The sequence below is a fragment of the Molossus molossus genome, unplaced genomic scaffold (genome assembly GCF_014108415.1).
Source record: "Molossus molossus isolate mMolMol1 unplaced genomic scaffold, mMolMol1.p scaffold_m16_p_12, whole genome shotgun sequence".
Lineage (NCBI taxonomy): Eukaryota > Metazoa > Chordata > Mammalia > Chiroptera > Molossidae > Molossus > Molossus molossus.
The window spans coordinates 46,336,194-46,357,253 of record NW_023425347.1 but is presented as its reverse complement, the minus strand read 5'-3'; the positions used below and the strand labels follow the sequence as shown (position 1 = coordinate 46,357,253).

Here is a 21,060-nt window from a genome sequence, read left to right as displayed (position 1 = left end):
CAGTTCTCACTTGCTCCTGTTCTGCTACCTTGCTACAGTATACACATTGACCACCAGGCATATTGCAGAATAACTGGATTCCAGGCAACAGAAGGTAAACCTGGTCCGCTGGGGTACAAACAGGGCAGAGAAAAAAGCAGTGTGAAAAAACAGAGGCGGACCTGGAGGCGAGCTGGGGCTGAAGGTGATTTACTGGGTAGAGCACCTTTGCTTTAAGAAAAGGCTAGCTTTGATTATGCTTCTAATTTTCTATAGTTCTCTCACTATTAGAAAAAAAGAAGTTGGAGAAAGAAGGAAGAAAGGGAGGGAGGGAGGTAAGAAGGCAGCAGAGAGAGACAGAAGGAGGAAGGTAAAAGGAACGAGCATTTATTGAATACCTTCTACACACAACATGATGCTATTTACTTTGCCATTTGTTATGTGATTTAATCCTCACAACAGTTCTGTAAGGTAGATATTATCATCTCTGTTTTTCAGATAAGGAAAGTATAGTTCCAACAGGGTAAGTAACTTACCAAAGATCACATGCCTGGGACTTGAACATACATCTGTCTGACCCTAAAGCCCAGAAAAAAGAGAGGGTGTAGACTCTGGGAAAATGTTGGTAAAAATGTTAAGAAAAATCGTTTTGGCAATGTGTGGCCAGGCATGATGAGAAACTGAATTGAGAGGTACAATTGTTCTCCCTAAAATAGGGTATCTGATCCCTATAACTGCTTCATAATGTTTTCCTTTTTATTTTTTTTAAAAAAAAAAAGGTATTTATTTATTTCCTCAACAAATAATTAAGAAGCATTAAGTGTGAACAATGTACTATGCTAGTAGCCATCAAAGTTACACCTATGAACAAGGCATGAAATTTAGGGTCTCTTAGAAAAAAAGACAAGTGAACATGCGATTAAAATACAGTTCGATAATGCTCTGACAAGTGAAACCTCAATGAGGTATGGCAACACAGCCGTATGGACAAGGATGGAGGTCAAAATTTCAATAAATGAGTAAGCAAAGCTAAAGCACCTTTCATCTACTACTAACCCTAAGGTTAGAGGACTTGCACATATATGTGAGCAACACACACACACACACACACACACACACACACAAATGCTCACTAGACTCTTACATTTTCAGGAAAAAAACTAGAAAATTTAGTTAATTGTACTAGATATGTTAAAGCAACTGAATATTATCAAACCACTGAAATTAAAATTATGAAGAATACTTTAAAAGATAGAAATATATACTTGGTTCATTAAATAATATATTCATATAGTATCTGTGATATGCCCAGAAATATACTAGACATTTTGGGTTAAAGGATAAATAAATAACAAGCAGGACACTCTAGGAGCTCATAGGCTAGAAATGGGTATCTATGGAGGGTACCTAGGGAAGTGGAAGCAAATAGGCACATGGAAAAACCCAGGCACTGTGAGGTAGCAGCAGCCCCTTGCTGCAATCCCATAAAACTATACAACTCAGATCCAATTCTAGGCACATGACAACCGACACAGAGCCAGGTTTTATCCAGAAAAACCCAAGATGCAGAAAGATTGGAAGCAGCCCTAGAAAAGAGTAGGAATTTTTGTGCTAGTGACCCAGGCACTGTTCTCTCATGCACCAAGCAGACTGGCCAGCCTAAAAGTGCCAGATAGTGTCACCAGAACAATGGAGGTGTGGGTGGGTTGCTACAGTGACACTTGGACCCTAGGGTGTTAAGGCAATGACTGATTTCCTATCAGGTTTTTGGTACCTTGTGCTTCGGGGCAGGGGTTGCACTGAAGACTTGCAGGAGGACTGAGAAAGGAAATACACAAGGAAACTGAACATTGTAATCCACCTAGGAGCACTAATAGAGGCAGGTGCAAGATGTAATCGAGCAGCCAAGAGAACTGGGCCTAGAGGGATGGGCAGTGTCGGGGTGTCAGAGAGGAAGATGGCGAACGCTCTGCAAAGCCATGGCATTTGTGCTGAGGCTAGCAAGATAAAAAGAAATTTTCAGAATTACCAAAAAGAAAAAGAACAAACAAAAATCCTGCCTTGAAGGCAGAGAATCATTGAAGAATGTGATGGATCATTAAGGTTAGGATGGCTGTGAGAAGTGGTAAGAGATAAAGCTTAGGTCAGATCCTAGAACGCTTTGTTGTATACCTTGTAAAGGAATTTTGATTTGTGTCCTGGGTAGGTAATGGAGAACCTTTATTGGATTGCAATGATTAGATTTGCTTTTTTAAGAGTATCATATTGGCAATAGTGCGAAAAATAAATTGGAAGTGAATTAGGCCTAATGCAAAGAGACCCATTAGTCTAGAGGTGGTCCTAATTCAAACTAGAAATGATGAGCACTGAAATATATCTACGGCAGTCAAGGTAAGGAAAAGCAGATACTTAGGACTGATAGTAGTGACTGATTTAATCAGGGCCGAGTAGAGGCCCGGAAAAGAGAACCAAGTTAACTACAAATTCTCAGCTTATGCAACCAGATAGATAAAGATGTCATTAAATAAAATCACAACTATGGTAAATTATGCATGATCAAACACTAGATGGTAACCTAAAAATAAAAAGTTGGGTTAGGCTGGCCAATGTTCTGCTGTATGTCAGAAAAGAATGTTTGGGTCTACATCAAGGTTTAAATGCAGGCTCTGCAAATTACTCAGTTAAGACTTTGAGTAGATTATTTTATCTCTATGAATTTAGCTTCAGCCAATATTAATATTTTATGATTCATCTTGTTTAGAAGATTTAAAGTAGTTTATAAAATACATACAACTCAACAAAACAAAACATATAAATAGAGGCAATGAGGGGAAACAAGAATAAGGATATAAAAAACAAAATTAATCCACAAGTACATGATTTATAATCCTATAACCTTGTGCAAGATGTGAACTCGGACTCAGTGTTGAGCTTCTCTGGTGTCTATCTATAGCAGGAAACACAATGAGTTCTATGACTCACTTTGTCCATTGTTAGCTAGCTAGTGACAATTCAGAGAAGCTTCTCCATCAGGTACTCAATGTAGATACATGGTAAAATGGTGATCATCACAATAAGTAACACCCTTGAATTTAATACAATGCAAAATTTCTCAACACCAGTTACCAAAAGTACTTGTAAGGAGCCAATTTAACATAAGCTGGGTAAAGAACCATCTCAGGGTCTGGCTCATTCCAAGAATTAGTTTTAGAATACCTAAAGGAATAAAAAGACTACATGGTTATTTGGGAAATTCTTCAAAAAGAGCCCTCCCATAAAGTTACTCCAGAACACCATCTAACCACCATCCCACGCCAATGTTGGTCTTGATAATGACTGAGCCAGTGGTCTGACAATGGCAGTTCTCAAGATTCTTCAGCCTTGATACATACAAAACCTAGTTTTCAGAAAATACAATGCAGCATAAAGCCTCACTAAGTAGAACCAAGTGAAGAAAAGGAAGTCTAGACTCAGGAAGATTCTAAATATTCAAAACATATTTCAATCTTTTAATATAAGCACTGGCTAAAAATATTCCTACCTCATACAGCTAAGATATCCCTGAACACATTTATTTATGACCAGAGATTTTTTAAAACAATACAATGGTCCTTCTTTAGTCATAAACATCCTTTTACTGCAATGAAGGTGTTAAATCAACAGAATGAATGTCATCACCATGGGAAAAGAATGTGATAACATTGTTGTGCAGCCAAACAAAAGGATGAAGAAAGGATGAGAAAAGTGAATAAGAAGAAAAAAAGAGCTTAATTTAAAATGGAAAATATTGTTGATATTAGAATTTGTGAAGTATGAATGTCCATTAGTAGCTTTTACAGTTTTATTCGCATTTTATGACTTTTGATGCTTTAAAACTAATACTTATAAAATGCATGTATTCAGAGGCTAATTTTAAAATGACATGAGTTTTTTGCAAGGCAAACCTGTAGTGATAATAAGCTTTTAATAAAATATTAATGTCAATTTCAAAATCTTACTTTTATCTCTGAATCTGAACACTGAAACACAATCCAATGAATTCCAAATTTTACATAAAGAACATGTTCAAGTTTTCTAAAATGCATAAATTTTAAGCAGCTTCTTATAAAATTTTTAATTTTGGTCCTAAGGAAAAGTCCTACTGGCCAAAAGAAGCCACAGAAAAGATGGCTGAAAGACCAGAGCTCCTTTCACATTGAAGAGCTACAGAGCCAGGGCTTAACAAAGCATCCTGTTCTTGATTCTTTCATTGACAAAATTGTCAGACAGATGCAGAATAGAAACCAGCAATGTGAAATACTGGTTACTCAATTAGGTTAGGTGTTGTTGTTGTTTTAACGTTTGACTGTAATGCTTTTCTAATATCTCCGACCCTAGTGGTAAACTACCCAAATATAAAAGGTCATATATAATGTAAACCTAAAGAATAAAAAAGGATGAAGAGGGACAAAGAAAAATCAAGGCATGAAAATGAGCATCTTTACTTTTAACCCTAATTATTTGTTTAAAAACTGTCCCTCATCTAAATATGGAATGAGAGGATAGGTAAAGAAGACCCTTTTGGATTCCTTTTTCAGAAGTAGCTTCCTAGATTCTCTTTGGAAGAATGGAAAAATGATAGGGCTACCATTAAAATACCAACAACGTATTTCATGGAACTAGAACAAATACTTCAAAGGTTTACATGGAACAAAAAAAAGACCCTGAATAGCTACAGCAATTTTGAAAAAGAATAACAGAGTAGGCGGGACCACAATACTGGATATCAGGTATAGTACAAAGCCATTGTAATCAAAACAGCCTGGTACTGGCACAAAAAAAGGCATATAGATCAATGGAACAGAACAGGGAACCTGGAAATTGACCCAAGACATTATGCTCAATTAATATTTGACAAAGGTGGCAAGAGCATACAATGGAGTAAAGACAGCCTCTTTAATAAATGGTGTTGGGAAAATTGGACAGCTACATGCAAAAAAATGAAGCTAGACCACCAAATTACACCATACACAAGAATAAACTCAAAATGGATAAAAGACATAAACGTGACTCGTGAATCCATAAAAATCCTAGAAGAAAATGTAGGCAACAAAATTTCAGACATCACACACAGCAGAATTTTCACTTATATAATGCCTGAGGCAAGAGAAACAAAGGAAAAAATGAATACATGGGACTACATCAAACTAAAAAGCTTCTGCACAGCAAAAGAAACAACCATCAAAATAAAAAGGGAACCCACTGTATGGGAGAGCACAATTGCCAATGATATATTAGATAAGGGGTTAGTTTCCAAAATATATAGGGTATTCATACAACTCAACAAAAGGAAGACAAAGAATCCATTTAAAAAATGGGCAGAGGACCTAAACAGACACCTCTTCAAACAGGACATACTAAACATATGAAAAAATGCTCAATGTCACTAGTCATCAGAGAGATGTAAATTAAATCAACTATGAGGTATTACCTCACACCTGCCTGAATGGCCGCCATCAACAAATCATCAAATGCTGGCGAGGGTGTGGAGAAAAGGGGACTCTAGAACACTGTTGGTGGGAATGCAGACTGGTGCAGCCACTATGGAAAACAATATGGTGTTTTCTCAAAAAATTAAAAATTGAACTACCATTTGACCCAGTGATCTCACTTCTAGGAATATACCCTAAGAAGCCCGAAACACCAATCAGAAAGAATATATGCATCCCTATGTTAATAGCAGCACGATTTACAATGGCTAAGATCTGGAAACAGCCCAATTGTCCACCAATGGATAAGTGAATAAAAAAGCTGTGTTACATGAACAGAACAGAATACTATGCAGCTGTAAGAAAGAAAGATCTCTTAACCTTTGAGACAACATGGAGGGACGTGGAGAGTATTATGTTAAGCAAAATAAGCCAGTCAGAGAAAGACAAGTATCACATGATGTCAGTTATATGTCAATATAGTGAACAAAATAAGGTAATGAACAAAATAGACCCAAAGACATGGAAGTAGGGTCAGACTGACAAACTTCAGAGAAGGGAGTGGGGGGAGGGAAGAGATAAACCTAAGAGCTTATGCATGTAAGCATAACCAATGGACATAGACAATGATGTTGGGGTGGGGGCAGGAATAAGATGAGGGAGTCAACGAGGGGAAAAAGGAGAAACATCTGTAACAAAAATAAATTAGTTAAATAATTTTTTACAAAATGATGGGGCTAGCCCCAAATTTCTCAACCTGGGCACTATTGACAATTAGAACCAGATATTCTTTGGGGGTGGGGGACTGTCCTGGGCATTACAGCATGTTTTAGCAGCATCCCTTGCCATTATCCACTAGTTGTCAATAGAATCACCACAGTCATGACAATCACAAATGTCTCCAGAAAGTGCAAAATTGCCTCACTCTCTACCCTACACCAAATATTGTATAAGTTTTTCTTCAGTTCCTCCCGAGCTTTTCCAACTGAAAGAATGGACTGCTGTAGCCAGCAACATAATGACTGGTTAACTATTTTCTCCTGGCAGCTTTCTCATATTTTACTAAATATTTTTGTTGGTAAATCCATTTATACACCTCTTTTAATACTATATTTAGCATTTTTTAAAGATAATACATTTAAAGAAATACAGATAAAAGTAAGTATCCTTATAACTCAATGATACAAGGCCATTCAACAGTTATTCTTCCTTATCTCCCATGAAACTGTCATAAAAAGCAACCAAAATTTAAAATAGTGAAAGAGAGAGTAAAGACCACTGGAAAAAACAAATAGTAACAAACAACAAGGAACAAAACCTGCCATCTTCCATGTTTAAAAAAAAAACACAGATTTTTTTTTTCTCGATTATTCCTTCCACTCCAGGCTATGGCACCATTTCTTTGCTCCTTTTGCGACAAACCTCTCAAAAGAATTGACTGTGTTATCTCTAATTCTTCTCCTCCTATTCTCTCTTAACCTATTGCATTCAGACCATCACTGCCACCACTGCACTTAACTGCCCGTGTCAAGGTCTCCAGTGATCACATTTATAAATCCAGTTGTCCTTTCTCAGCCCTCATCTTACTACACTGTCAGCAGCCTTTGATACAGTTGTTGCTTCTCTCCTCCCTGATACACTTTCTCCCTTGGCTCCAGGTTCCAGCAGTGTTTTGATTTCCCCTTTACTTACCATTGCTTTTTCTCAGTCTTCTTTATGGGTTTCCTCCTCTTTTCTTCTTCCTCTTAATAATGCAGTAGCCCTGGGTTCAGATAATTTATCTCAGACTACTCTCACTTCCCAGTGAGTCATCCAGTCTATTGTCTTAAATACCAACTGTGTGCCAGTGACACTCAGATTCACGTCATCAGTCCAGGCCTCTCTACCAGACTCAGCTTCTTACTGTCATCTCCACTTGAATATCAATCAAATATTTCAAATGCATCCAAAAGTGAACTCTCAATTCTTCCCCCTAAACTTGCCCCATCCACAGTTTTTCAAAAGCAGTTAATGGCAACTCCATCCTATTAGTTGTTCAGGCCAAAAGTTGGAGTCACCCATGACTACTATCTTTCTCTCGCCCTCTGGATCCTGCTAGTTCTAGAAACCGTATTAGCTCCACCTTCAAAATATCTTCAGTACTCTTCACTTTCTCATGTCCTCCACTGCTACTACCCCCAACAGATGCCACCACCACCTCTCAACTGAAATATTACAGGAGACTCCTTTACTGGTTTCTTCAGCTTCTCTTCTTGCCCTTATAGGATCTTCTCAACACAGTAGCCATAGCAATTCTTTTAAAATGTAAGTCAGACCATACTACTCCCTTCAAAACCTGCAGTGCTGTCTATTTCACTCAGGATTAAAACCAAAGTCCTTACAATTATCCAGAGGTTCTGACCTCATCGGCTCTTCACCCACCTTTCTGACGCTCTGTCCTGTTTCTAGTCTCCTTACTGATTCCACTCAGCGTCCTTTCTGTTCAACAACATGCCAGATATGCTCTCACCTTAGGGTCTTTCACTGGGGTTTCCCTCTTTATGGATGCTTCTTACCCTTCTGTGGATAACTTTGTCACCTCCTTCAGTATTATCTTTTCAATTAGGTCTACACTAACCAACCTATTAACATTTACAGCTGCCACTCTCCCTCGTCGCATCACCAGTGCGTTAAATTCCTCTGTCTATGTTCTATTCATTTTCATTTTCCTCACAGTACTCTTCAACTTTTAATATCAACAATTTATTTATTATGTTTATTATCAATGGTCTGTCTTTCCTATCTAGAATGTCAACTTCACAAAAGTTCCATTTTGCTCTCTGAAGTATCCCAGGCACACAGAATAGTGCCTAGCACTAGACTAAGTGTTCCATTAATAGTTGTCAAATGGATTAAAAAAATAAATAAATGAGTAAAATAAAGTGAACTAATATCCCACCCTAAAGTAGAAGAGATGGCAGCCTTCTCCGTTTTTTCTTTGTCTTCTTTCTCACTCTCCTGTTTATATGTCAGAGGACCAGTTGGGCTGGGAGGGGAAAGGGATTGTTCTTGTAGAGAAGAGCAGATATTATAGCAGGAGAGGTTTTTACTGGATGAGTTTAGGTTTTAGGGGACTTTCTTTTAAGTTTAGGGGCTGTGAAGTTTTGGGCTATTGGGGGATTTGCATTCTCTTTATCACTCTGATTTTTACTTTGGTAGGGCTTCTAGTTGTAATGTACCTTCTAAACTAAGTGAACAAGAAGGGCTAGGAATGAAAACCCAAGAAGCAGAAAAGGAAATAAGCTGCTAAAAGGAACTCAAGGAAACAGGAAAACAGGTTATCAGCCCAACTCACTAAAGTAGGGAATAGGATTAGGATTCAAAACCAATGCTGAGATTGTAACGAAGGTTAGCATTAATTAGTGAATTATAGTGTTCCTTTTACTCTTGGGAGTTGATAGGCTACAGGGGGAACCCTAGAGTATTTGTATAAATAAGTAAATTAATCCCCATGGTGGGAAAAAAAAAATATATATATATATATTCTTACGCATACACATTATCTCCCCTAATATTTACACAGAATGAGAGGGTCATTACCTCCAAAGATAGACGTGCAAAAATAATGAATCACAGTTATACTCATCATCTAATGCTTGCAACAAATCACAGCAAAATTTAGCGGTTTAAGACAATAGCAAGCCTCTAGTATCTCCCGTAGTTTCTGCAATACAGGATCCCAGGTGCAGCTTGGTTGGGCAGTTCTGGGTCAGGGTTTCTCATGAAGTTCACTCAGATGTTAGCTGAGGTTACAGACATCTGAAGGCTTAACGGGGCTGAGGGAGAAGTTTCCAAGGTAGATCACTCACATGGCTAGCAAGTTGGTGCTGGCCTTGGTTCCTCCCACATAAGCCTCTCCACAGGAATGCTTGAGTATTCTCACAACATAACATGGCAGCTGGTTTTCCCCCAAAGTAACCAATATAAGAGAGCAAAGGATACAGGAGAGGAAAGCAGAAGCCAGGATGCCTTTAGGTACAATGTAGCTTTCTACTATACTGGCCACACGGGTAAGCCCAGATCCAGTGTGAGCGGGGTATGAATGCCCTTGTGTAATGGTGTGAATACCAGTAGGTGAAGAACATTGAGGCCATCTGGAAGGCTGGCTACCACAGAAGTCACCTGGCTTACTATATGAATAGCCACATTATCTGAATCCACCTCCAAGTTGACTTGGATGCTTTTTTTCCTGCTTACACTACTTCAAAAAGTGAGAACATTTGTTCACCTTGCCTTGCCTTGCCTTGCCTTGCCACCTCTAGAGAGCCCTAAAACTGCTGTACAATATCACCTTAGCATCTGTGAGCAGTTAGCCTATGTGTTGTTAGCAATGTATTTCTAATTTTAAAAGTGGGTCACAACAATAAAGTTGTGACACTTCTGAGCAAAGTATAAGAAGATATATCATCCTCTTGATTCAGCAGGAGAAAAAAAGTCTAACCCTTCTGTGTAGACTTAATACAACTGGAGGAAAGTGAATAAATATTAAAAAACTGGATGTAGACAAAGGAAAAAGTCACCGAGCCTTGGTTATGCCTCTATCCATAATTATAATTTATTCTTAGACTTCCAGAAAGTACCTAATGTCTTTGTAGCTCAATTTCCTCACACATAAAATGCAGATATTACCACATTTACATGAAGAAACAGTGAAGTTTGAATATAAATTGGGAACTGAGTTCTGTTTTATATATTAAATTATATATAAAATGAAATAAAGATATATGCATCTTGACTTATAGATATATCTTGACTTAAATTATATATAACATAATATATATTCTGATTTATATAGAATATGTATCTATGAATAATAAACTTACCCAAATTCCTTGTAGACATATATTATTCATATTTAGCAACATCACTCACCTTTTACTGTACCAGTCCTCCAATAACTCTAGAAATACTGAGCTTTCCTTCCAACTCTAACATACTATGACTCAATACTAGGGAAAAAAAGCTGATGTCATAAACACAGTGTGTTACAGTATCACTAAGGGCCAGATCCATTCTTAGTTACACAATTCCTGAGGTACCAACAGCTTTGCTAGCCTCAAAAGACAGATGTCAAGTACAAAGAAAGGAGGGTGAGGTGAACCGAGCAAAGCCCTCCCTGAAGCCACAAACACTTTTCATATATTTTCTAGTATTAATCCTTGGCAAAGAAGCAGTTTGGAGGTGGGAGAAGGCAGTGGAGAGCTTTAAAATAATCGTTATTTATATCTTCCCTAAATATCATGGTATTTTCTAGTCACAAAGGGCAGAAAAATCATCCAATAGACCCCATTTTCCCTCTGTTGCCCACCCCCGCCAACATCTCCACAGTAAGATCAGAGATCCAACAGCATTATTTTCCTGCTGACTAGCAGTCAAGCAGCCCCTCCAACCAATGGCAGGTTTCATCATTAAATTTTTTCAGGCTCTTTTCACCTGTGAGGTTGTAATAGGTTAGAACAACCTAATAATGATTAAGTAAATTTAAAGACATCTTTTAAAGGCCTATGTGTTTTTACTGTTATGCTTCACAAACAAAAGATCAGTCAAAAGCATACAGGCACCCTGATTTTACCTTCTGTTGTGCTTGGATTAGAGCATTTCTCTTGGAACACTCTCACATTAAGCTTCTGCTTCTTTGGGCAAAATCATGGACTGGCTGATGTTGTCTTAGAGGCCTTTCCATGTCCCCTTTCTTCTTCCATGGCCCCCATTTTATTACCTAGGAACCCCTTCTGCATTCCACCTACTGCTCAGTAATGTTTCAGACTCTTTATAACCCTTCCTTCTACAATTACAAAATGTTTTTCCTAAGACTTGCTTGCTAGGTTGTTGACTAACCTAATAATCTTTACTAAAATGTTGAATTTGTCTTCATTTTCTTTATGACTCTTTTGTAAACTAGATTCCAGAGATGCTATCAACATCACAGACCAAAATGTTGTAGGCATTTGGGTGATTGTAACAGGTGATACTTGAGTATAACTGTACCTTTTAAAAACGTGAAGTCCATTGGGTAGGTCTACTTGGCCTTGGGAGTTGATATAGGAAAGCTGATCTCGCTGAAATTACCCTCAAAGATAGAAATGTAATCCCAAACATCTAATGAGTATCCAGTCCACTTACCACTGCACTTAAAATGAAACCTACACTCTCGTTTGGGGTCAAAAATATCTGGCCTCTTCCAACCTGTCTCTACCTCACACACCAGAATGCAGCCAAACCGGCCTTCCTTCTGTACTTGAACAGGCCAAACTGCAACCTCATTTCTACCTTCAGGCCTGTAGTGTTATGTTCTCGTTTTGGGAACGCAAATTACTCCATCATTTGGTTCCCAGTTCAAATGTCACCTATTTACACAATCTAAAGTGATTTCACAATCGCTTTCTAGCACAACATTTTATTTTATTTATGGTATTAATTGTTGTGAAATGTTCTTATTCATGTATTTGTTTACCTGCTCTTCCCTGTATTCCTCATAATACACTCTTCACTATCTATCATGTTTGTCACTGCGTTCTGTGTTTTGCACAGAACCTGGCACAAAGTCAGTGCTCAATGAATAAGTGCTAAATGAATGCATAGATGACCCAGGCATAACTGGATTTTTATAGTAATATTGGAAAAGTGGGAAGGGGGTATCAATATCATTATAACTAACATTTTATAAGACTTTTATTGATCATGGATTACAGCATTTTTTATGAAAACATTATAAATATTGGATTGATAAGTTATCCATTTGCCTTTTTGAAAAGCTGTCCTTTGATGAAGTTATCACAAATAAATTCTAGTATCTTTAGAGAAATACTACCAACTCATTTCATTATTTTCTTGCTGTTAAGAAACTGCATCTTCCTTTTGCCAATGCCTAGCTGTTCTAGATATGTAGTTTCTATTGCTAGGACTTCAGAAGCCAATGAATAATGTGTCTGTCACAAGATCCAATGAATGATCTCTCTTCACATGCAGTGTAGCTAAGCAGAGAAGCAGATGTTTAAAAATGATAACCAACAGAGCATGAAATGTATTGCTAAACCTAGAGTTTATTATCCAGGGAAGTTCACTCCAACATCCTGGGGGAAAAAAATCCTAGATATTTGGCGTTTGGGTTTCTCCCAGGCAGCCCCAGTTTAGTTGGTTGTAGCAGATGTCTAAGAGCAGTTCAATAAGCCTGCAGGCAGATGCTTTGTAAGCTCTCCTCTTAAAAGGCAAAATTGAGGCAAGTCAATGGATTATAGCTTCCTGGGTTTGCTTTCGTTATCTATAAAATATCACAGTTAATCCTGCTTTACTACAAGGATTTTTTTAAAAAGTATCATTCCTTCTAATAAAGATGAGATAAACTGGCAATAAAAAAGAAAGAAACAACATTAGTAAAGAGAGAGATACACACAAGTCAATAAGAACTAAATAACTTTCCCTTTAAGAAAAACATGTAGCATGAGAAAACATAATTTTTAAAGAATTGAATAAAATTCCTTGAGACTACATGTCCTAGGAAAGCTTGACCATAAATCTTCAAGAAGACAATTAGGACTTAAATGACAGAACTCTACTAACCACTATTGTTCAATTATTTCACTATCAAATTTAAGAAAATATACACATCTTGACATACAAAATACAAAAAGTTCTTGTTTTTTGGGGGGGATGAATAAAGAACCATGTCTTTTCATCAAACCTCATACTAGAAAGAGTTCACTTCTCATTAATTTGGCCTCACTCATATCTTTCTGTGCTTCTGCTAAGATTAATTTCAAGGGTAAGATTTGTCTCTAGCTAGCATGTATTGTAAAACTCTCACATTTTTCCCATTCTTCATGGACCACTTACAGTCTGAACGGTTTGGGGTGGGTATGAAATGTGTTCCTGCCAATGGACAGCCACATCAGCAGTGCTGAAAGCCAGTCCTCCTGTTGTCTTCATAGTGCCATATGGGTCCATAAGAAACGGAACCGAAAGTGCAGCTAATGCACCTTGTCAGTCTGGGTTCAGACTAATTCTTTGATGTCATGGTAAGGAAACTGTAGATGAATGTGTTCTTATTCTTTATTTGTCTACCGCTACCAGCATGTATTAATTCATTAGAAGGAAAACACAACGAGGTTTTGAAGGTCTCTTCTATTTTACAGGAGCCGTAATATTTTTAAGAAAATGCACGGCAGTAAAATTATTATACATATATTACTATTTCAAGCAGAAGATCCCGGTGTTTGTAGTAACGCCTTCCAAAAGATTAAGGATTGTGGTTTTAAAACCTTTCCAAGAAGTGATTTGAGTACTCTGGTGAAATTAAAAAGCAAGCTGAAGCACCAAGATAAACTTGTGTCCCCCTAGTGACCTCTAGAGTAGAGCTAAGCTCCCACAAGCAAGACTTGAGGGACAAAAGCAAGAAGCATGCCTAAGCCAAGAGCGCTACTGTGAACCACGCCGGTATATTCAATAATACACCCTCCCATCTGAGTCCTAGTCCTATTTTATATAGCCTCCACTGCGCAGTAAGTCTCCACCTCTTGGGCCACTAGGCCCATTGGGTCAACATCCAACTTCAAATGCCACCACTTCCTCCTCCCCACAATGCTCAGGTCCAGCTCCCCAAGCTCAGGCTTCCTCACCGGGCATGGTGTGGAGCTGGCTTCTTTCTCTGCAGTGCTGCGGACACCTCGTGGCCACTGCTGGTTCCCTAGCGAAGGAGCGTGCTAGCTGTGACCCCTGCCAGTCAGCGCTGCGGGTGTCAGCAGCCAGTGCACCTGCTCCGCGCGCTGTGCTTTGCAAGTCCTGGGGAGCACTCTGACCGGATGCCACCCAGGAGGCTTCCTCCCAAGTTTAGCCTGGGTCAGGCCAAGATGCTTCAAGTCACCCCAGCAACAAGCTCTTCCTTGTCCTCCCTGTCATCGCTTCTCTCCCCGCCCCCCCCCCGCCCCCACCCCGAACTTTCCAACTTTGGAAGCTCTGGTTCCAAAGGAGCAACAGGGGGATTGCTCAGCTGGAGTCGCTGCCCGCCTGGACAGTCGAATAAAGGGAAATAACCTGCGATGACCTGGCTGGTAGCAATTCCCGTTGACCATGGGGAAAAAGGAGAGCCAGACAGCTCCTGTCTCCTCCTGAGAATGTTGGCTGGGAAAATGGATGCAGAACGAGTTACCCTAGGGATGAAGGATAGGGGGGAGGTTGGGAGGAGGAAACAGAAGAGACAATAAAAAACTCTCTCTCTTTCTCTGACACACACACACACACACACACACACACACACACACTCCCTTTTCTAAAGGAGACTCTAGGAGCCAAGAGTCGCTTCTCTTCCCACTACCTTGACTACCCCGAGGGAGGAGGGTGCAACAGATACCCACGCTCATGGAGTAGAAAAGGGGTGGGGTGAGAGAAAGAGTCTCTAGGTTTTCCCAGCTTACAAAACGGGGACAAACTCCTGTCAGAGTCTCCCCAGAGGCAAAGGAGATGCAGAGGTGCTGGGGTCCCCGGAGAAAGCAAACTCTTCCCTGGCAGGCAGCCTTCCACTTGGTGGAGTCTGGATGTAAACAGGCCAGCCAGAGGGGAGGACCTCGGTGGGAGGTGAGACGGGACCAGGTGGGAATGGAGCGGAACTCACCCTTGATGCTGGGGGGCTTTCTCTTCTTGGCCATCTTCTGCCCCCTCTCCTCCCCCAGACCCCCGAGGCGCTTCCTGCGGCTGCCGCCCAGATCCTGGAAACCGTGCCCTGCCTTCCAGGCAAGCTCTCGCCGCGGCTCTCGGCTCAGCGAGCTCTTTGTTGCTGTGATGGCATCTGCGAGGCGGCGGTGGCAGCGGCCGGCTGCGCGCTAGGCTCCGCTGGGCTGGGGCGGGCGCCGCCGCCCCTCCGCTCTCGGCTGCGCGGTGCTTCCAGCCTCGCACTAGCGCTGCGGTGGCCACTGTGGCTGCGGCTGTTGATGCTGCTGTGCTGCTCCTGCTGCTGGAGGGGGCAGCGCTGGATCCCCAGAACGCCCGCCCAGAGCTGACCTCCCCTTTCCCACACCCTCCCTCCCCCACTCCTCCACCCCGGTGTCCCGTCTCAGCCGCCAGCTCCAATCCAACCAGTGACAGCGCAGCCGTCACCCGGCAGTTGCTGCTAGGGAAGGCAACTGCGACCGTGGTGGCGACAGTGGGGGGCTGCTGGGGGAAGCGGGGAACCCACGGCCATCTGTGGCTAGGGAGGAGAAAGCCAAGCAGCCCGACTTTGGTGAAGCCCGCTTTCTGCTTAGTCTGCCTGCTTCCTGGCTTCCTAAGCCCCTTCCCAGGCAGCAGGATGCGATGCAGGATGAGGGGGTGGGCCCACGAAGGGCACCCGTATCCATAACCAAGGAGAAGTCCCGCCAGTTGCAAGAGAACAGCCACCTACTCGACACCCAGCCTCTCCGCTGTCTTCCCCAAAGAGCCTCCTCTGGAGTATGGAGCCCTCATTCAAAGCGGGCGATGAACCCCGGGCACGACGCCTCTCTCGCTCCCGAACCGAGAAGAGAAGAGGGTCGAGGGAAGCTGGAGGCTGGTAGGGAAGAGAGAAATTAAATTCTAGCGGCAGCCCACCACCAGACACCTGGAAGGATGACCTAGTTTAGGCCCTAAACTTCTGTATAGCGAGGACTCGGGACAGTTCCCCTGGGCGGTGGGAAAAGAGAACAGAAAGTTCATGCTCACCTTGTTAAGGGAGTTGGGAGGGAGAAGAGCGATGTTTCTTGGCCTTCCGTAGAAACTGTTCCAAAGGCTGCGTTCTTTCTCGCTCTGATTGGGGATTTGGAAAGTTTTCCTTTTCCTGGAGGAGCTGTCCTCCTCCAGCGTGCTGATCAGAAAAGGAACCTCAGCAGTGTCCCAGAACTGCAAGGGCATGCAAATGTTTAAGACAGGGCTGAGAATGTAACGATGGTAACTCCCGCGTTAAAGGACAGCAGAAGAGGTTGGGTGGGAAGTGGGAGAAGGATGTGAAAAAGAAAAAAATATATATATACATATATATATATGTATATATATATTTTTTTTTACAGAAGCTGAGGTTTTCCCAAAACTCATTAACTAATTCCCAGCGATCTTATTAACCTTCTTTCCTCCTCCACTTTTCCAACCCACTCTGATTATCTAAATATCCACTAATTCAGTATCATTAGCCAGAAGTTGCCCAGCATCAATGTGGTGCAGCAGAAAGAACAATGGAGCCCACCTGCTGGTTTTGACTGTTGGCCCTACAACTCCATGGCTCTGAAATTTTGCACAAGACATTTAAGTCCTTTGTTCTTCTGTTTTCTGGTTTGTAAAATATCATCTCAAAGATTCCTTCCAGTCCTCATGAATGTCCTAAGAACTTTTAGTCACAAAATCATTACAAGTTATTTTTTGCACTCTTTCTAAATTTAATTTTATATGTGTCTTATATGGAAGTAAGTAATCTGAAGAACATGTGAACTATTCAATTCCTGTCATAGCTAAGGTGTAGAAAAAGGTGTAAAACACAAATTTAAAAGCTTATTTTAATTAGCAACATAAGCCCCTTCTCAAACATATGGCCAGAAATGAGACTCAGTCAAAATTTTCCTCTTCCAAAAAGTTGTCTCTGATTTAATTCAAAACGACTCTGTCATCTCTTCAAACTCTTAAGGTGTGTAATATTAGGCATGAAACTATGGTTAGTCTAGGTGTTCATATTTTATCACTAATACAAAGTATTGACTATACTAGAATCATGTCTTACAGTTTATTCATTACTTTCACATACTTTATTTGACGTAATCCTGCCCACGAAGCTATGAATTCAGAGGGCAGGTCCTGTCTCCCATGCATTATAGATGAAGAAATGGGGTCCATGCCGTGCAATGACTTAGGCAAGGCGTCCAGGACTTCTGTGCAGCTCTTCTACCTCAATATCAGGTTCTTCCTATCACACCAGCTCCCTGTGAAATAAAATATTTCTGCTTCGGACCAGAGACAGTTTTCTTTTTTCTATTTATTTCTTCCACAGTGCAATACTATTCTCAGCAGAAGAAACTCAAATTTTTAGTTGACAAAGTATATCAGTTTTTTGTACCTGGATATGATTAGCATGTTTTCATACTTGTAGCACTTCAAAGTGTTTGTACATGGATTTTCTCAGTTGAAGTTCACAACTATCCCAGGAGATCGTCAATAGAGGTTTCTTTTGCCCAACTGAACAGATGAGGAAAAAGGTCCAGAGACATTATGGTCACAACTAGCCAGGCCCTGGGTTTCCAGGCCAAGTGTTTCTGAGTTGCCCACAGTGCATGCTTTTGTTTAAAGGCTGAAAACAAGTGCCTAGGGATCTGTATAAACACGTAGGCTGTACTTGAATGAGAGGTAGGGACTACAGGTTGCGGAGAGCGCATGTACCTCTACACAGACACAGGTTGTCTTGTAGGAAAGGAATTCTTGGGATGTAGGGATACTAACATTTTCAAAAGGAGTTGGGAATCCACATTTTGAGGTAAAATATCCTTTTTGATATTGGTTAACACATAAAACAAAGCAAAACAAGGCAGGCCTAACAGAACACCTCTGCCAGTAATACAGAGTAGGGAAAAATAGGTTTATAGTTGTGAGTACATGAAACAGAGTTTATTCTTGTATTGTTATTTCTTAATTATTATGTTATTTTTCATACAAATGACTGTAGAGTTACTTTTGCTTCACCCTGTATACAACCCACAAGCTATGTGTCTGTTTTTACATTTCACCAACTGAAAAACAGGAACTGAACTGAATCCTTGGGTGTAGTTCTGATTCTGATGGTGTCTACATGATCTGAGAATGAGTGATTATCAAGTTTTCGGGTCCATTTAATCATGATTTCTAAAGATAGATTGCAGAGATTGGTGTTTCCAAATCTGTGGCCATTCTTCGAGCCATCAGTGAAAATGACTACAGTAAATCAAATAATTTTTAAGCCACATGTGATTCTGCTGGGCATGAGGAAACTTACACATTTGATGATGATGGTGGTGATGATGATAAAGGACAAAATTGGCCTAATCTATTTTCCTTATTGGAAGGTTCTGAATGATTCCTTTCAAACACATAACCACAGTGCTAAAATGATAACTTTAGTTACATGTAGTGTAATCATTCTTTCCAGATTATTCCAGCCCTGTCAAAACTACCTACAGAGTGAAAAAAGATAAGCAGAATGGAGAGAAGGAATACATGTGGAAGCATCAAGTGAGCTCAACAAGGAAAATGAACTTGTCATACAAATTATACTTAAGACCAAAATGTAAATATAATTTATAATACACAAAGTATGATTGCCATTAATTGTAGTTATTGTACTTGCAGTAAAAAGGTTGAAAAATTATAACCCTCCGAAGAGTATTTTTGGCTGAAATATTTAATATTGAATGCCTATCCATAAATTAACTACTGTAGTTTAGAGAAAATGAAAAGGAAAAACAGAAGCCCCACTGATTTTAATCATATTACTACCAAAGGATGTCAAAAGAATCCAAACTTGCCACACTATTGAAAAAACACCTAGTGTTTTTAAATATTACATACAAAAAAATCGTAACACTCACTTCAGCTGAGGTTTTCCGGGAACCTACACTTATGTAACTAGAGCTAAAGAAAAGTGAAAAGAGAAAGGATGGTGGCAAGACAGTGGTGTAGTCCAACTAGTGCATTCAAAACATTTTTTTTTTCTGCACCATTTATATACTCAAAATCAACATGTGAAGGAGTGGGAAATTGAAGCTACCTTTCTACCCCATCCCACACACCAGAGTGGATGCATGGATACATGAGGCCTTAAATAACACTTCTTTCCTTTCTCTACGATAACCAGGTGACACAGGTATTACTTATAATAAATTTCACCTGGATTTAAATGGAGGTCCTTGGAGTGAGAGCTTTTAGAGTATTTTTCTCTTTATCCCATTTTAATTCTCCCATTGATTGAACTTATACGCATGCATGCATAACCAGTGGACATAAACAACAATGCTGAGGGGTGGGGTGGGGGGTGGGATGTCCAAGATCAGACATCTCAGCAATTAAAAAATATTTTTTGGTCAAACAACTCCAACTATATTTAGTTATTTTTACATTATGTGTGCTATTGTACTGATATATACATTATAAAATAGACACAAAATTTTGAGTTTTAAAGGATAAGATTTTTAAAAATGGACCTTCTTGGACACCCCCAGAGACTACTGCACAAGAGGAACTGATGGAATATAAATGTAGCTGAAGTTTACTATGTGACGATTTTAAGCAGAGGAAATTATATGATCTAATTTACATTTTAAAATACCACTCTGATTTCTGTATGAGTAATGGAAATAACCCTAATAAATTACATAGTTATAAGGTTGAGTGAGAGTTAAAATTTCACTCTAATAGTCAGGTGTGGTCTGGAGCCCCTTATTGGGCCTAGAAACTAAACACTCCATAGTAATAAGCACAGCTGGAACCTAGATCTTGGTTTCTAAATACCATTGTCCACTAAAAAGAGACCAGGATCCTTGGAGTAATGACTTCAGGTCTGTAGCAGCCAAAGTACTAAGTGAACCTGGAACATTTTGATATGCCAGATAGCAAAGGAGGTACTCAAAGACGAATGAGGTCATGCCAAAAGGGCAAAGGAGCCAGGGTGAAGTGGTGTCCTGCTGATCAAATACATAAAAATTTGAGCTAAAAAAGAATAATGATGATAATGGTTTATAATGCATTTAATGAAGTAAAATAAAACATATGAATCCATAATGATATTCAAGAGAGAGTAAGAGAATTTTAGCTATTTTTTAAATGAATTGCTCTAAGCGGGGTCTTAGGCTGACTGAGTGGAGCCAGCAGAGCCGAGATGATTCTGCTGGAAAGTGAGCAGTTCCTGATGGAGCTGACCAGGCTCTTCCAGAAGTGCCATTTGTCGGGCAGTGTGTTCATCACCCTGAAGAAGTGTGATGGTCAAACTAAACACATTCCAAGGAAAGGTTCAGTGGAGGGCTTTGAGCCCTCAGACAACAAGTGTCTGTTAAGAGCTACTGATGGGACAAAGAAGATTAGCACAGTGGTGAGCTCCCAAGAAGTGAATAAGTTCCAGATGGCTTATTCCAACCTATTGAGAGCTAACATGGACGGGCTGAAGAAGAGGGACAAAAAGAGCAAGAGTAAGAACAAAGCAGCACAGTGAAGGGCACCAGATTCCCTGTTTTTTACCAAATAACCACCAAATTGCTACTTTTCCTTTGGTTTTTACTTTTGGCCACAAAGCTAGGTTTCTGCTTTCCTTACATTAACTTTTCATGTGAGATTAGGGTCATTTTGCGAGGAAGAAGAGCTGTGATGTTTACAGGGTAGTTATACGAAGCCAGTTTATTTTAGTCTGACTGATCGGTCTGTGTTGCATAGTTGTGTATTCCTGGATTATAGCTTAAAGTCTCTGCAGCCATCTGTGAGGAGCAATGTATCATTAAAACTGTCTATCAGCACTATCTCTTATTCCTTTTCCCTCCCCATATTGATAGTTCTGGCAATAACTACTGATTCTGGAATGACGTGACTATGAATAGGCTTTAGCCCTATTCTCTAGGTTATTGGGATT

General features: G+C 40.0%; 2 protein-coding genes across 2 annotated transcripts in view; one reads left to right on the top strand and one right to left on the bottom strand.

Annotated features, from left to right (window-relative positions):
* Positions 1-15,265, bottom strand: part of SLC44A5 (solute carrier family 44 member 5) — a 305,936-nt gene extending 290,671 nt beyond the window's left edge. Inside the window, exon 1 of the mRNA XM_036256317.1 lies at positions 15,094-15,265. Within this exon, the coding sequence (XP_036112210.1) occupies positions 15,094-15,127 (34 nt within the window). The 5' untranslated portion in view covers positions 15,128-15,265. The remainder of the gene's footprint in view (positions 1-15,093) is intronic.
* A 5,038-nt stretch (positions 15,266-20,303) lies between these two features.
* Positions 20,304-20,649, top strand: LOC118627158 (signal recognition particle 14 kDa protein-like). Its single transcript, XM_036257377.1, has one exon. It carries the CDS (start codon positions 20,320-20,322, stop codon positions 20,647-20,649), a length of 330 nt encoding a protein of 109 aa, XP_036113270.1. The 5' UTR covers positions 20,304-20,319.
* The last annotated feature ends 411 nt before the right edge of the window (positions 20,650-21,060 follow it).